General features: G+C 34.2%; 2 protein-coding genes across 7 annotated transcripts in view; both read right to left on the bottom strand.

Annotated features, from left to right (window-relative positions):
* Positions 1 to 5,789: 5,789 nt before the first annotated feature.
* LOC108570384 (JNK-interacting protein 3) lies at positions 5,790 to 15,456 on the bottom strand. Of its 6 annotated transcripts, XM_017932244.1 has the most exons (19): positions 15,443 to 15,456; positions 13,958 to 14,275; positions 13,732 to 13,852; positions 12,989 to 13,396; positions 12,712 to 12,906; positions 12,600 to 12,635; positions 12,011 to 12,028; positions 11,876 to 11,933; positions 11,739 to 11,795; positions 11,231 to 11,566; positions 10,971 to 11,150; positions 9,384 to 9,585; positions 8,418 to 9,295; positions 8,114 to 8,333; positions 7,743 to 8,028; positions 7,461 to 7,658; positions 7,296 to 7,385; positions 6,799 to 6,859; positions 6,152 to 6,206 (listed from the first exon to the last, which is right to left on the bottom strand). In XM_017932244.1, the coding sequence occupies exons 1-19, from the start codon at positions 15,449 to 15,451 to the stop codon at positions 6,203 to 6,205; spliced, it is 3,675 nt and encodes a 1,224-aa protein (XP_017787733.1). In that variant the 5' UTR covers positions 15,452 to 15,456; the 3' UTR covers positions 6,152 to 6,202. The 6 variants fall into 6 exon arrangements, with proteins under 6 accessions (XP_017787729.1, XP_017787728.1, XP_017787731.1 ...); XM_017932240.1 differs by lacking the exon at positions 6,799 to 6,859 and having other exon boundaries at positions 5,790 to 6,206; XM_017932239.1 differs by lacking the exon at positions 6,799 to 6,859 and having other exon boundaries at positions 5,790 to 6,206; positions 13,678 to 13,852.
* A 397-nt stretch (positions 15,457 to 15,853) lies between these two features.
* Positions 15,854 to 16,129, bottom strand: part of LOC108570377 (dosage compensation regulator) — a 5,128-nt gene continuing 4,852 nt past the window's right edge. The window contains exon 10 of the mRNA XM_017932231.1: positions 15,854 to 15,882. Coding sequence (XP_017787720.1) covers positions 15,854 to 15,882 — 29 coding nt within the window. The remainder of the gene's footprint in view (positions 15,883 to 16,129) is intronic.

Raw genomic sequence — 16,129 nt, forward strand, 5'->3', positions numbered from 1 at the left:
GGTTTGTCTTTCGTTCTTGTCACAATTGGCGTTAACAAATGGACAAAGCTGGAAAAAGAAGTGAACATTTGCAGAAACAGTTACACTTCGAAAAGAACAAAGGGTATTGTTAGTAATGACTAAAAAATTTCGTTAGTAGTGCATTTTGGATGTGAGGATGGAATTGTACATGGAAAGGTTGAAATAATGTTCTACTGAATTTTTATTTTTTCTACCTTATTCAAAATAATTTATGTTGTATGGTTTTATTAAAGAATGGAAGAAATTGTTACAGTTACACAGGTTAACGTCCACTCTAGTAATGTATAATAATAGATCTTTTTAACGGGTTCTTCGTGAATATATTTTTAGTGAATTAAAGTACAGTTTGAATGAAAATTAAATGTGTTATATGCTAAACAATATAAATTAGTCACAGCATAATTTGCATAATAAAGAAACATATCTTTAAGATAACCTATATAACTTCTCTCTCCTTTTTAATGTTTCTAATAACATTTTTTTAACATTGACAAAAAGTAATATCAAATTTTTTGTATAAATTATCAATGTTGGATTATTATTTTAAAATCTTGGAATGTTTTTCGTAACTTTCTAACTTTATTCGACTGCCTTTGTTTCGGTGAATTTTGAACTTGTGTAATTGGTTGTCTGACTGTTGCATTTCGTTTCCACTTATCGCGAAAATCGGCAATTAAATTTTCATCAGCGTGATGTTCCTTTTAACATAAGAAATTTGTTTGTTTCGGCATAGAAAATGTTTTATTTTTGGAAAAAATATTCACCTCGATAAGTTTCTATTCTAAAATTCTTCGAGTGAAGGTGTATACACACCACTTTTGTTAGAAAAACTATAATTTCTATTATTATTTACCATCAATTGGTGCCATCGTATCGCAGAGTGCTTTTTCTTATACTTTAATCAAAGATTAAATAATTTCTCAGCACAAATAAAACATACATTACGTGTTTATACTTCATTTGACACAAAAAGGTTAGGATTCTTTCGTCGCTGAAATCGTATATTTTTATATCTTTAACGTTTAATATTTTTAGAAAACAAAAGCAGGATTTTTGTCTAAAAACGACGTTTTTCATGTAATGGAACGAATTTGTAGATAATTATGAAATTTTACTACGATGGAGAGGAATTTCGATTTTTTATTTCTACGACGAAGTAAACGGTTAAAAGTTTCCTCGTCGAAGAAAACAGGAGTTTTGCAGTTGCTGCAACAAAGATTGCTTAAAGTTCAATGAAACTAACTAAATGATGTTACGCAACACAGGAGAAAATATCAGTTGCGATAGAAGAAAAAGAGGAAAACTCGGATTCAACGCGTTGGACTATGAAAAGAGCCTAGATTTCTATACTCTTCAGGTATATCAATTTGCATCGTTCACCGCGCAAAAGACTTTGTTATCTTTTTAGTTCAGTTAACTAGTTACTTGACGTCATAAGCAAGCAATAAAATTACTATATTAATACTATATTATAGGGACAATTGTTTAGAGAAGCTCTTACTTTATCGATACTGTTTACCGACGTAGAAATAGTATTGTAAGATTTGTACTGCTTCGATTAGATAAATGTGCAGTTGGTTAGCACAATACTCTATGCATTGGAAATTATAAATTGAAAATGATATGAAATATGCACAGTAAACGTTTACTACAAATTTTACTTAATTGTTTATAAAACCATGGTAAATATTTAGTGACAAAATGTTAGATGAGCTATGAATCTTTTTACTTTTACATTTCTGTAAATTGTCAAAAAAATCCAAAAAATTATATTCATAAATAAATCACTTTATATAATTGTTTCCCATCTTGTGTTTTACCTATTTGAAAATTTAATATTTCCACTTCTTTTTTTAAACAACGCGGAATCCTTCAATTACTTTAAACAACGTATTTAACATAGAGTCACGTGAACACCTTGCAGAACCTATAGGAAACAAAAGAAGCCTTGGCTAAATACTGACCGAAAATCAACGTCCGTGAAGAATACTCGATTTCGAATTACGATAGGTGCAAGACTCCGTCACGAAACAGATAATTTCTTTTTAATAACTTATTAACTTCATAATTTGAATCCATTTGTTGATAACCTACACGTGACCGGCCATGATATTCTTATCAAACGGATATAGGTTGTGTAAATTATTCGAAATATACAACAGAAGGCCTAGCGTAAATTACTTCGAAAACTATTCGAAAAAGTATTTCGAAACATTTAAACTGCTCCATCTTCTTATGGTAAAATGGTTTAAAAGCGAATACCTACAATTAAACGTATATATCTCAAGATAATTTTTAACGAGAATTCAATGATAGTAAGCAAGTTTACTATACACTTAATTAGAAACTTATGTATATTGAACGATATTTGCACAGAACGAATAATTATATACAGAACAGTGTGGGTTCTCATGTAAAGAATAGCGAAACAAGTTTCCACTGAAAAATTCATAAAAATAACGATTCATGATTAAAATAGTTAATAAATCATTTCTCTAAGATAAGACCATATATTTTTAAAAACTAGTCACACCAATGAATATTCAACAGCAATAAATACTAAATATCTCTATTTCACGTGTATCAGACGTGTCCGTATTAGTTCGTGTAACTTGCGGGAAAAAATATATCTTTACAAATTTCCAGGTTACAGGCAGTAATAACAAATTTGAACATTTAATTTTGTAAAGATATTATGATTAGGTCGACGCAACTTTGATATGTCTATTGGCAACATTAGAACATATACCCGCATTATGTTACTTCTCTGACTACGTCGTAGAAACGCAAAAATCGGCAGTCTTCCCGTATCTTCCGAGATGAATAGATCGAACTTTTCTTTCGAAATATATTTTAAGTAAAAGTAAACTACTTCCATTAATTTTTACCTCTCACAATTTTTTAATTCCTTAATACACGTTGGAAATCGTGATGTCTAATAAACACGCAACATTGTTGTTTCAGTCATTTGACTAACTGTCTAAATACCATCTTATTATTTTAGCCTGTTAACTGTGTTTACTTTTCAAGCAGAAAATTATCATCTCTAGTCTATAATAAAAAATGAATAGAAATTATAATTAATTACTTCATTTTGGTTCTTGTAAATGTGAATACGACATATTTTACATTTAATATAAGCATAAAAATACAATTAAAGATGAACAATCTCTCGATAAACTACTGTGTTCTAAGTATTTGTGAAGCAATAACGAATTAACTTTTCTTTCACAGTTAACAGGTTTAGCAACGAGGATAAATTATTTGCTTACTGATATTAATATCAGCGTGGAAAAATACGACCTACCAGAGATGACAGCAATTATTTTGGATTAACGGAATGTACTTTAAGGTGGTATCCATGGCAAACCGCATAATGTGTTAATGCTTTAAGGAAAAACGAGTTCTTCTTTTCGCGTACCTTTCATCTGCAAATATGGATCACTCTAGTTCGTTTTGCACTAAGAAACTGCTTTGCTAACCTAGTCTCGGCTGTCTGTCCGCTATACTCAGACACCAGCAAAACTTTGTAGAAACTATTTATTGCTGCACTTCATGTATGTAAAGTTTCAGGTCGCTGGTCAGAATTTCGGACAGCTACGCAAATACGAGTTGGCAAACCGTAGTCCAACTACGGCCCGTATGAATGAAGTCGTTGCAATTATTTGGAAAACAATCAGCCGTTGTCACTGCAAGTTTGTCCACGTAATTATTCAGAGAAACAGCTCTTATTTGGCATCACTGAAATGTATTATATGTATATGTACATTGTACGAATGACAAGAATTAGTACTTCAAGGATTATACTTGGAAGACGACTCGTATTCAATTTGAATTTAATACCGAAATGGGTATTATAATTTTAGTCACGATGAATTAATTATAATTGGTTAAATTTTAGTTTTTCCCTAAAATTTAGAAAACGAGACATACGTCAGGGGAAAATTATTTTCACGGAAAAAATTATAATTTCGAGTTCAATTAAAAAGTCATCTTCATAAAGTCATCGTGTGTTAAACTTCTAATGTTGATGGGAGAACATTGTGAATGCGAGCAAAGTCGTTAATTCGTGCGTAGTGTATTAAATAGCAAAAAACATCGTGATTCTGCTTACTTTCAAATACTAGAGCAGTGTCTTATCTCTGTCTATAACATTGAAAGTGCACAAAACACAGTCGTGTGTTAAGTTAAAAGTGTTTTAGTTGTTATTACACTTTAAAAGTTTTTTTGAGAAAATTAGAGGTACATATTCCTTTATCAAATACGCCGCGGAAAAACATTGGAAGGACGTTTAAAAATATACAACGAAGTATAATTTCACAACCAATAGTTGAAAAATAGAAAAGGTATACTTGTGGTAAAAGAAAGAACTCGAGATTTTGTTGTTTCGCAACTTTCTTTATTAACGCCATTGCAGCTTCATCTGAGCCAGGTACAATTCCGAGCTCGACACCGAAAGCGAGCTCACACACAATAATGCGCAGCTCTTATTACATCATACACATCCTGAATTCCACCGTTCTTCGCTTATAACATAGGAATTTACAAAAATTTTCGCAAACCCGAATGTCGTGGCAACTTTGTTGAATATCTCAAAAATGCATGTTGGCTGTTCTATTATATTGTGTTCGGGTCGCTACACATCGGTCTAAGACGCGCAAATTTTTTTAAACCATCCCTCACTAGAAATCGTACAAAGAATACAATTAAGTCGTTCCTCGTCTTTGGTAGTAGTATAGGGGGGGAGAGTAATGTTGACGGTAAAACAAAGTTGCAGTGATCGATGAGAGAGATTAGACGTATTATTTTTGGTGTGTATATGTTATGTGTGTATGTGTGTGTGTGTGTGTGTGTGTGTGTACTTGTGTGTCTATGCTATTAGAATCGCATCTATTTCATTCATCGACGAAAACATAAATTACAAATCTACGCAACACGCTATACAAACATCTCAAAACATTATGTACACATAAATTCATTATGACGCTTTTCGAAGATCGTATTAAATCCGAAGAAAAGCTTGGGCGGTTGAACGCGGTGATATCGAAGGAGAGTTGATAGCAGAACATAAAAAATATATTATATTCCATGTATATATATATATTTTTCTTTTACGCGAATAAAATCATTGAAGTCTGGAAAATAATATATTCTCTAACGGAAACAATGTACAATAGATTATGCCTAAATACTGCCCAAATCGATTGCACCTCTCATCCCTGCAAAATGAACATTGTACAAAGGTTGTCATTTAACTTCCATATGGTAATCTTGATCTTATTGCAGCTATAGGTAGCAAATATCAAGTCGGCAGCATTAAAACTCATTGCCCCATATCTTTATCGGTTATCACATTGATTGGCGGAAATGTAATACTATACTCCCAGCGTTCTTCGATCAACACTGACTCCAAGACGTTTCTTTAAAAGCTTCTACGCACGAAAAATTACATTACGTACTTTGTTCAATGATGCACGAAAAAGACATGCATGATCGTCAAGGGAAAAAAGGTTTCGTTATAAATTACATTATTAAGAGCGTAAAAGCGAATTAGTACGCGGTTAAAGTACCTTGAAGGACGTTTTCCGTTTAAGTTAGAAGCTAAGGATTACAAGCATCGAGTTAAGAAATTCTAGTAATGTCTTTTAATTTAAAAGAAAAAATTTCCCCAATAAATATTTCCTATCTAATAAATTAATTTCTCGTCAATGTGAATTAGCAAGAAATCCCAAGAGAGAGGAAGCTTGTTCATTCACGAATTATCCCCAATGATGTACCAAGAATAATCCCTAGTATTCTTATAAGTCGCACGATAATCTCCCTTTTCTCTCGCTGTTACATTATTTATGGAGTCGTTTGCATACATCGCTACAACCGTTATACAAGTATAATTAAATAGATACAGCATTCACTTGACCAGAAGATAAGTCTGACATATCGATGCCTCGACAGCGTATTCACGGGAACCGTTCAGACCTTTGTTTCGTGTGCAGAAGTTCAAGGTGAACCATACACCGGGATCAACATGTTTCCTGAATTTCTAGGCTAGCCATTCATTGGCACTGATAGAGGACATTGCACTTGCCATACGATTAGATGACTCTGTTCTCCTTGTTCTTCAGTGTTCGTTATTGGATGGTCACTATTCGATTGTTCTATACCTTCTTCCGTGTCTTCTGCATCACCTGAAAGAGCAATAATTAGCGAGCAATGAAACGATTTGTTAAATAACGATTTACGATAGGAGTAGATAAGGAGTGCGATTATCAGCTGTTTTTTTTTTATACAGAACGATGCATGTCAGCTGGAAATGCCCGACCCCCAGAGAATGAGGAAAGCAGAACAATTGTACAGAGTACAGTTGCTTAAGAAATGGAGGTGCAGTTTTTTTTTTTTGTATTAATGAAAATTATTGTAAGAACAGTTTGTGCTATACAGAAGCGGAATCGCTTTACACTGACTCTTTTAATCTTCCAATGTAGAGCAAGGAATATAATGAAAATATCTGTACATATACACATGTACACTTCATGTACTTGGTATTTTCATAGACAAACGGGAATAAATTTTGTTTAATGTCAGGTTAGAAATGTATCTAACTACTTGTGGACTTGTTAGTTCAGAATTTCATTAGACCGTGCATAAAACATACTCTTAGTAGTTAGTATAGGTTTTGTTTATCAATAACACAAAAGATTTATTCATTCAATCGTACAAACGGTTGTAAATCAAAGAAAAGAACCATTAACCGCTTTTCATTTTACTCTGGGGGCATACCTGACCAACTGCCATGCAATCAGATGAGTCACCACGTCACTCTCGTCTTCTGCCTCATCTGCTGGAAGTGTTATATTCGCATAAAACAACATTTTGGTAACATTTTTTGATATTTTAACAAAAAACTTTTAAAAGGCAACTAAAATCTATACAGCTATATACAAATTTTCGAAATAAAAAAAATTAGCAGTTAACAGGTTAAACAATGTACATTGTGCAACTATACTAATATACTCATTAACCCCCCCGATTCGATGGCGTTTAAAGCAGTTCTCTCAACGCAGTCGATGCAGTATGTTAAGCAACTTAAGAATTTTACTGCTTTGCTCATAGATAACATTATTTAATAAATAAAATAACAAATGAGATACATGAAAATACATAGATATAATACCCATAAACTGTTTATTCAAAATATATACCATAAATTAATAAGAAATGCAAAAATCTGTACGCCGTAGCGATGTCGGGTCGGAGGGGTTAATCTAATTACTTACCACATCTGAAATCTATGTAACCTTCTCCTCCTGCAAGAACAAGCATCGCCGGTTGAGAACTATCTGACGCCGCGCTTTGGCCACCATGACCTACAATAACAATTGGTAAAATGTATAATTTTTTCCCTCATAACGTTTGGAAGATTTAATCCTAAGTGAACGTACCAGGCACAGCAACGAACATTTTCACCGAATCTCTATGTCCATGGAAGCTAAGTTGAGCATGAGCCATACTGCAGTAAGGTATAAAACTGCCACGGGTAACACCACGGTCAGAGGCGAAAATTCTAACACCCATACCCGGTGCATCACCTTTACTACTTGCTGCTTGAACTCTGGACACAGCCATTGAACCACCAGCACCTATTTTACATATATCTTTTATTCATAAACAAATATTCATTATCATTTCTTGGAGTAGTCGCGATACTAGTACTGTTAACTTACTTTCAGATAAAGGAACTGAAATAATTACTCCATTTCCTGTGCCGATCCACAGCCTATTGGAGGAAATGAGTAACGCGGTAATTCTTACGAAAGAGAAGCCAAGTTTTCCAGTCCCAAGCATTTTACTAACGTAAGGTTCAATGTCGACATCTTGAAGATGTTGATAAGTGTGAGCATGATAGAGCCTTAATGTTGAATCTAATCTAATGCTGACCCATACACCTTCTCCCAACCAAGCTAATTGTCTCACTTGTGACTCTCGACGTGGATGAGCATCTACGGTACACTGCAAGTTTATTTTATATAAGATTGAAAGTAACACTTAAGATTCTAAAAAAAAACATATATTAAAGAAATACAAATATATGTACCTCGACAGCCATTGAGACTGGATCTATTACGTGAATCTTATTTCTATATCCGCACCATACAGTTTTGCCACTAACAGCAGTCATGCACCTGATAGAATATTGTGGACTACCCAAGGTAATCACATGATATTGAGACAGATCCCATTGCCCGTCTGCACCTCTTCTGAATAAAACAACAGTTCCATCGGCTAGAGCAACAAGAACTCGTCCTTGTATGTGTCTGAAAAGAAAGATTTGCGTTGAATATTGAGCACTGATTAAAATAGAACATTGATTACTTTAACATGTAATAAGAGTTACATACACAATAGCCAGTGCAGCATCCTTCAATTTAACAGATTGCAGACAAACTGACCATTTAGCAACAGCTGAATGAATAAACACTGTACCATTTTGTGCTCCAAGCCACATAGTGGGTTGTATCAAAGACATTTTTTCTGTAAGCGTATCTTCTTCAACCTTGTCGCTCTCTTTTTCCTCATTAGCATCATCTTTCTCGTTTAATCGTGAGGCTGGTATCTCTAAATTAGCTCTCATAAAAATTACTTTTCCTAAATTTGCAGTTTCACTATCTACACTCTCCAAACTTTGTGACTCGGTAGTATTCTGATTAGTGTCGTTCGATTTTTCAGCCTTTTCATTATTCTGTTCTTCCGAAGCACCGTCTGACTCATTTTTATTCTTCTCAGTTGAAACTTGATTTTCCTGCTTGTTCTTCTGATTGTTCTGTTCAGTGTTTCCGTTCGTATTCACTTCGTTGCTATCGTTCTCGCTTACTCCGTTGGCAGTTCGAACAGAATCCTCTATTACTTGAGCGTAATCACTCTCTTTGGCTCCAGGTACACTTGCGATGCAAAGTAAATTTCCTTGACCAATGTTAAAGACTTCCAAAATACTGGCTGGATTATTAGCATCTATAACTATTACTTTCGACACCTTCTGTGTCGACGTACAGATCCAAACTAACGAGCTAAGCTGTTGCTCTAACTGTTCCGCCTCTATCCTCTGGTTTTCGTTCTCCTGAAGCTCCTTATCCAAATGTTCAACAGCATCCTCGGCTTCAGTTTTCGAATTGGTACTTACTTCCCGAGCTTCGGCAGCATAAAACACACTTCCACCAACCATACAACCACCATCACGCGTTTTACCACCACTTAGATTTACTCCAGCACCACACCATATCTAAATATAATCGAAAATGAAAGAAATTACAGCAGCGTTCATCCATTTGCGAATAATACATTGATACTTTTGTTACGTATAATTGTACCTTCATGCCAGGTTTCGATCCCTGTAAAGGACTGCAATAGACTGGCACAGGAACGGGGTGTCTAACTGGAGCACTTGGTTTTCCAGGTAAACTCCAGCCGTAAGCCTGCAATCGACCATCCTCTTTTTTAACATGAGCTCGAACTTGGCGATATTGCTCCCTTCGTTCACTCGCACGTCTCGCTACGAGTTTCTCAGAAGTTCTGTAAAAATGTTTCATGTGTAAGTGAATTATTAAATTATTTCTAAAGGACACATGATCAAGATAGAATTTTTAATTATAAAGTTAGTAGATTTACTGAATGTTTTGCTGTTTGTTCAATCATATATTCCTACGAAGACTGTCTTGATCACGGGACACTTTCTTGAATTCGAATGAAGCTTTGATCCGATTGATCTTTCCATCATATTGTGTAACAATGTTCAGGTACGTTATTACTTGCACAACGAGACTTATATATCCACGTATAGAAGCGGAATGTTAGACATAGAGCAGAACAGATTTACCTGCTGGCCAATAAGCACCCCACCGAAAACCAGAAAAACCAGGTATCTCTTGACAACGCCATGAAGGAGAGGCGAGGATGAAACCCGAACGAAAAATTAAAGCGCAGAGCAAGAGAGAAATAAAAGCCAAGTTTATAACATAGTCATTTATTTGTTGTTGATCAATAATGATCATATATTATTTATCTTTTAAAAATGTACAAACTTGTATTTACAAAACTATTGCTTTTCAAGCATGACTTTGTAATAATAACAGACAATTTACTTTGTTAAATTAGTCATTACTGTAGTCAAATATATACCATTAAAGTGGTATATTGATCTACGTATATTATAAGTGTATAAGCAACGTTCCATTTCAGTACAAACGATCATATACAATTTTCTTTATATGAGAAGGAAGAAGTGATGTATTATGTTAATAAGAGTAAGATTGTCAAAAGGGAAAAATTTTGTCTGTGTGTGCAAAGGACCATAATCCTACTTCAGTACGTCATTTTAAGCGCATACAATATTGCGCTTAAAATATACACCTACGAATTTGTTTTCATTAAAAAATGGCAGAATGACAGATAAGAGAGACATCGTAACGACAATGTGTTAAAAACCATCACATTTGCAAATCGCTCAGGCAAGAAATTATTTAGAAATGACTCACATCTCGTAAGAGCGTTCAAGAGTAATTTCAGAGAGTCGCGACAAAAGATTATGGATCCCAACTGACCAAAGAGGCCGCTAATCTGGAAAGATGATGGCGATTCAAAAAAAAAAAAACTCAAAAATCAAAATATCGAAATTCTGTCCTGTAGAGATAAAAACGCCTTGTTTGTCATTGCAATAGCTTTGGTAAAAAAATATTAAAACCGAATTTATGCATAAATTTGGGTAGTAACTGCATGTCTTTCTTTGTAAAAATGTTCGTTGTAGAAACAATCACAGTATCATAAGATTGTAGTTAAAAGAGAATACGATAGTAAAGAAACAAATCTCTATAAAAAGAATAGAGAAAAATTTGGCAGATTTTTAAGTGTCAGATTGACATAATATCTAAGTGCAGTATAGAATTTGATTGATTTCTCACATGGTGTCTCCCTGGTCGAAAAACTCATGGCGACCTTTCAACGTACGTCTACGCATGGTGTCCAGTGGTGGAGCTGGGACAACTTGATTTGTTGGTGCACTGTACCTAATATGAGGTAACGTGTGCGGTCCTCGAACCAAGGCTCCCCGATCCGCTGGTCCTGTGAAGAGGTTACTAAAACTACAAACAAATGGAAAAGAGAACAACAAATTATTATCTGATTCAATATTTCATCTTCTTCTCATATAAGTGATACTAACAACTTCCACACCGAACCTTTTCCCCCTGATATACTGGAAGGATCAGTCTTGCTGGCTCTTATCATTTCTGTCCATCTAACTGCTTCCTGAAGTTCCATGAATCGTTCCTTGTACTGATTTCTCTCCATAAGCACTCTAGCCATCTCGACCCTGGTAAACCTTTTTCTTTGTGATAACGGTACATCTTCTTCATCGTCAAACTTGGCTGCTTTTGCTGCTGCCTCAGCATCTTCTTTAACTTTTTTCAATTCTTCTTCGAGAGTAGTGACCTTTTGCCGTAAACGCTTCCTAGCTTGTTGCAGACCTCGAACTTCTTCGCGTAACATTTCTTGTTCGCTGAAAAAATATATTCACTTATATACAGAGTGTCCTTCGATTTTTTTTTCGATCAAACTTTATCAGTATGTTCTATGGGTGTAAATAAGAAAAAAAGTTACGAATAACTTTACGAATAAATAAGTCACGAATTATAATCGAGTACGAAATTATTTGTAATGTGTCGTTCTACCTTGTTAGTTCATCCACTTTGACAATTAAATCATCTTTAACGATATTGAGTGCATTCCTGGAAAATAGGAATAATACATTACAAAATGTCATAAAATGTACTAATGGACTGTTATAAAATATTAATACAATGCTCACTTTGTCGCCAAAAGTTCATTGTTTTCCATGATAAGGTTCTCCACTTCTTTACCCATTCCTAATAATATATAATTTTCTTTAAGTATATCTAACAAAATATAACTTGTTTTTATTGCTAACATTATAATATCTTACCAAAAAAGTTGTCATTGACTGCATGAAGGGTTATTTATATCATGCGATTATTTAGTCAAGATATGACCACAGCCAGCAGAAATGAGAAGGCAAACAATGAAATAGAAAAAAGTATTAGTTCATACTTTCCTAAATAGTACAATTTAAAAGCATCAGATATAAGTATACATTAGTACATGATACTTATATCTTAATTATATATATATTCGTTATTATCTACAGATTTGTAAATAATGCAGTAGTTTTTACTCTATTAATATTTTCTAATTGCATTTTAATATTAACCCTTAGAGTTCCAATGTATAGACGAACACATAATTTTTGAAACCTAAAAACTGAAATTGACAGGAGTTTGAACATGCAATAGTAATATTAATCAAATATTAATTTTGTCAGCATTAGTAGAGGAAAATAGAACATGCTTGTTTAACACAAAACGAGTATTGTACTATTTGACTCGTCAATGATTATGTTCATCATAATATAAATTGTCTTTTTCTCTGTAAATAAAAATGAATTTGAGAACTCGAAGAATTAATAAGCAAACAATGATATTTATATGCGTGTTTAGTTATTTTACGAGACATACCCGACGAGGCATATTCTCCGGGATGAACCCAACTACCTAAGATTGTAAGGACAAGGTATTACTTAGAAAACTCGCAAACACATCATTATTCACAAAGTTGTTAAGTAATTACCAGTAATATCTGCTCTTTCATCCATTTCACCTAAAGCATCAGCATCTTGAAAACTAAGTTCCTGGTATAATGTATTGCCACTTCGTTGTTCTCTTTCCGTTTTAGTTCTTCCACTTGGAGTAGTAGCTAGTTTTTCTACTGATGGCGATGTTGGTGTAACCAAAGGTAGCGGTACATCAGTTTCTGGACTCTCATCTATAAGTAAAACAGAAAAATAAAATATGAATATGATGTTATTGAAAAGCATTTGCAGATAAAGTAAAGAAGAGTAACATACGTCTCGAAATTGCTGTTGTTTTATTTTCTTGTGCTGGTTTATCCGTTAATTGACTTTTATCAGATGTTTCAATAACAGCTTCAATGCTACTGTCCTGCATTTCAGTCCTTAAATTAGTACCATTTTGTGGACTATCATTTTGAACATCTTCTGCATTCATACTAGTTTCTAAGCTCTGAAAACCATAACTTAATGGTCCAGAACTACGAGACATATGAGCTAGACCAAGGGGTGGCAAACGCGATGGACCACGACCACTATTTGTATTTTCTAATCTTTCTGAACTTCCCACTAACATCTTTGTTCTTTCCATATAATCTACATGCGTTGTAAATAGTTTCGTGTATCTTTCATGCAGACGAGCGTATTCACGTTTCAGTTCGGCCTCTTTTTCTTCAAGACGAACAACTAAACAAACACAAAAATTGATATTCCATATCTGCTATATCAATTCAATTATGATTATACAAAATGACAGAACATACTCTAAGTATTAATAAAGATATACATAACATAAAAGTAAGTCATTCACCATGTTAAATACCCCAATAAATAAAGCACTTATCAATAATACAAATTTTTATAAGTATGCATGCAAATACTCTAGATACCAAATATAATTTACCCAATTGAATTTACTCTATTAGTCAAAGAAATAAACATAAAACAAAAAAAACTTTCTACTCTACTGTAGAGGGATGTTCTGTGAAGGGATGAACTGAGAGAGCCATTAGCATTTGTACCGTGATCATGTGAGTTCTTTGTCTTCAGTTCCAGCATCCTTACAATTGATTCCAAGCTATCAATATTTGATAATAGTTCTTTTCTTTCATCTTCTGCTACATCTTCAAGCTCGAGCAATTTCTAATCAAAAAGCCATCAGGGTTATTTTTATCAAGAAGCATTACGTATTATACTAATTACAATATCAAGATTACAATCTATAATTTACAAAAATCTAAATCATACCTGATCAGATGCTTTCCTTAATTGCTTTTCCCTTTCATATTGTGTAACAAGTTGTTCATTGTCATCCCTTAATAATTCTAATTCAACTTCACGTTCTTGATTTTCAGTATAAGATATGTCTAGACATTCTAGAACATTGACTAGGAGGGGCATTAGGTCTTTGACCACATCTTCATCATACCGAGCTATCATTTTTTCAAATTCCTGATAGATGCTGCCAGCCAGAGATTGTACTTTCTCTGACATGACAACATGACTATCCTCTTGTGTCCCATATACCGTTTCTTGATCCATGTCTAACGAATTCATTTTGTACACCTACAATATAAAAGATTAAAATAAATATTATTCATTCATTTAATTCTATTATTATAATTTGAATTTTTCCTTTATATCCTACTCTACATTTTGTTATTATCAATGTACAGCACTTTATATCAAACTACTTTTTAGGCATTTGGCCAAGTAAAGAGCTAATATTACAAAGTATGACATGTCAGAAAACCCTATTGCACAACAATGGAGAAAAGTAAATATTCATTACTGCGCATTTAAACAGACGGCATTCTTGCAAAGACATTAATAAAGAAATATAGAAACGATCATTACACTCAACTCTTAAGCACTTAGTACTTCAACTTTACTGCGAGAGGTTTTCGGGAATCTTTTAAAGAAGGTTCGAACAGCAAGGCATGGTTAAAAAACATTAATCGCAGACTCTCTACACGACTCGAGATTAATTGTGATTTTATGTTGCACTAATTGCCAAATAGGGCTAAAAAATCCTCGATGAATGTTAGTCGGAGATCCAAATGTCAGACGCATAACTGCACATAACCTTGTACGATACACGGTTCAAAATCAGAATACACTTTTACAACGACAAGATTAAATCAGGTCATCGCGATTTCACAACGAAGAACAGCTGAACCCCGAGGTACATAGTCTTTCGCATTATCACTATTTTTACGAATCGGAGGCTCCCCTGAGAACAAGGTGGAACGTCTTGCCTTGAAGTGGCCCGTTCCGTGTTGTGATCTGTGACGTTTCGCAACCACTGGACCTCCTGGCTCTCCTTTTTTTCTCTCGTTGTTTTTTCACTCGATTGAACACTCGTGTGAAGCGCTCTGCCCGATCATACGAAACGCACCGTGGTGGCGCGGACTAGAGGGAACATTTTTCGTACATTACGTTGTCACGTTTGACATTAGCCAATTTCATTAGTTTCTGTCAACTCTGTTGACGATCGTCTTTACACGCAAACCTTCGCCATTTTTTTTTTCGCTCACTACCGACCAATGCTATACGTACGTATCGTTGACTCCTGACGTGTTCACAAATAAACCTATGAAATCACAAGAGATGGAAACTTATTTTTCCGTTTCTATCGTGCCCGTTAGATGGCCATGCCTTCATTTCGTTTTCACGGAATTCTATTAGATGATATCTAGCACTATAATATTCATTCGTACGATTTCAACTTACGTGGCACATCTCTGGTGAATCATACTTTTAACTGGCACGGTACTTGTTTTTTTCAACTACGAAAATGTATGTTGATAACATGAATTTAATATACACAAGTTGTTTAATACTTTTTAAGGCTTTATTTGTACTATTATTTGTAGGAATAACAAAGTATTTTTAAATTAAAAAGAATGTGCTGACATTTTTAATAAAATAATATCAAAGCAAATGTATGTTACAATATCATGATAGAAGAGAATGTACAGCTGGTGGAGCCGATATAAGGAGGTCGTTAAGCAACGACACATGAACTGATATTCAAAATTTTTGCTTACAATCTTCCATTAAGGCTATACGGTATTATCCGTGGTCTTCTGCTGAATAGTAATTACCGTATTGGCAAAAATTAACACCTGCAGCTGTTAAGGATTAAGGCGCAGACAAAGTTTTTAAATATACTGCGTGTGGAGAAACAATTCCGAGTTAACATCAAACGGCCTTGAACGAGGCTCGAGCTCCTTATCTCCCTCAGACTGCTGTTTTGACACTCGGAATACTTTAGCGCGTGACCGATTCCACGATCTCACTATACTGGTTCCACCAGATACACACAATCATGTGAAACATATCGATTACACATTACAATAAATTTTTGCTAATTTCACATTGAAGATTATTTAAAATTATAATTAATAACGACCACGA

Source organism: Habropoda laboriosa, unplaced genomic scaffold (genome assembly GCF_001263275.1).
Source record: "Habropoda laboriosa isolate 0110345459 unplaced genomic scaffold, ASM126327v1 scaffold104, whole genome shotgun sequence".
Classification (NCBI taxonomy): domain Eukaryota; kingdom Metazoa; phylum Arthropoda; class Insecta; order Hymenoptera; family Apidae; genus Habropoda; species Habropoda laboriosa.

Coding starts and splice junctions, on each gene's coding strand:
- LOC108570384 (XM_017932239.1), bottom strand. Junction 12,907..12,988: donor AACAACAGCAATTTCGAGAC/GTATGTTACTCT, acceptor TTTTACTTATAG/ATGAGAGTCCAGAAACTGAT. Junction 9,586..10,970: donor TTCGACCAGGGAGACACCAT/GTGAGAAATCAA, acceptor ACATTTTTACAG/AACTTCTGAGAAACTCGTAG.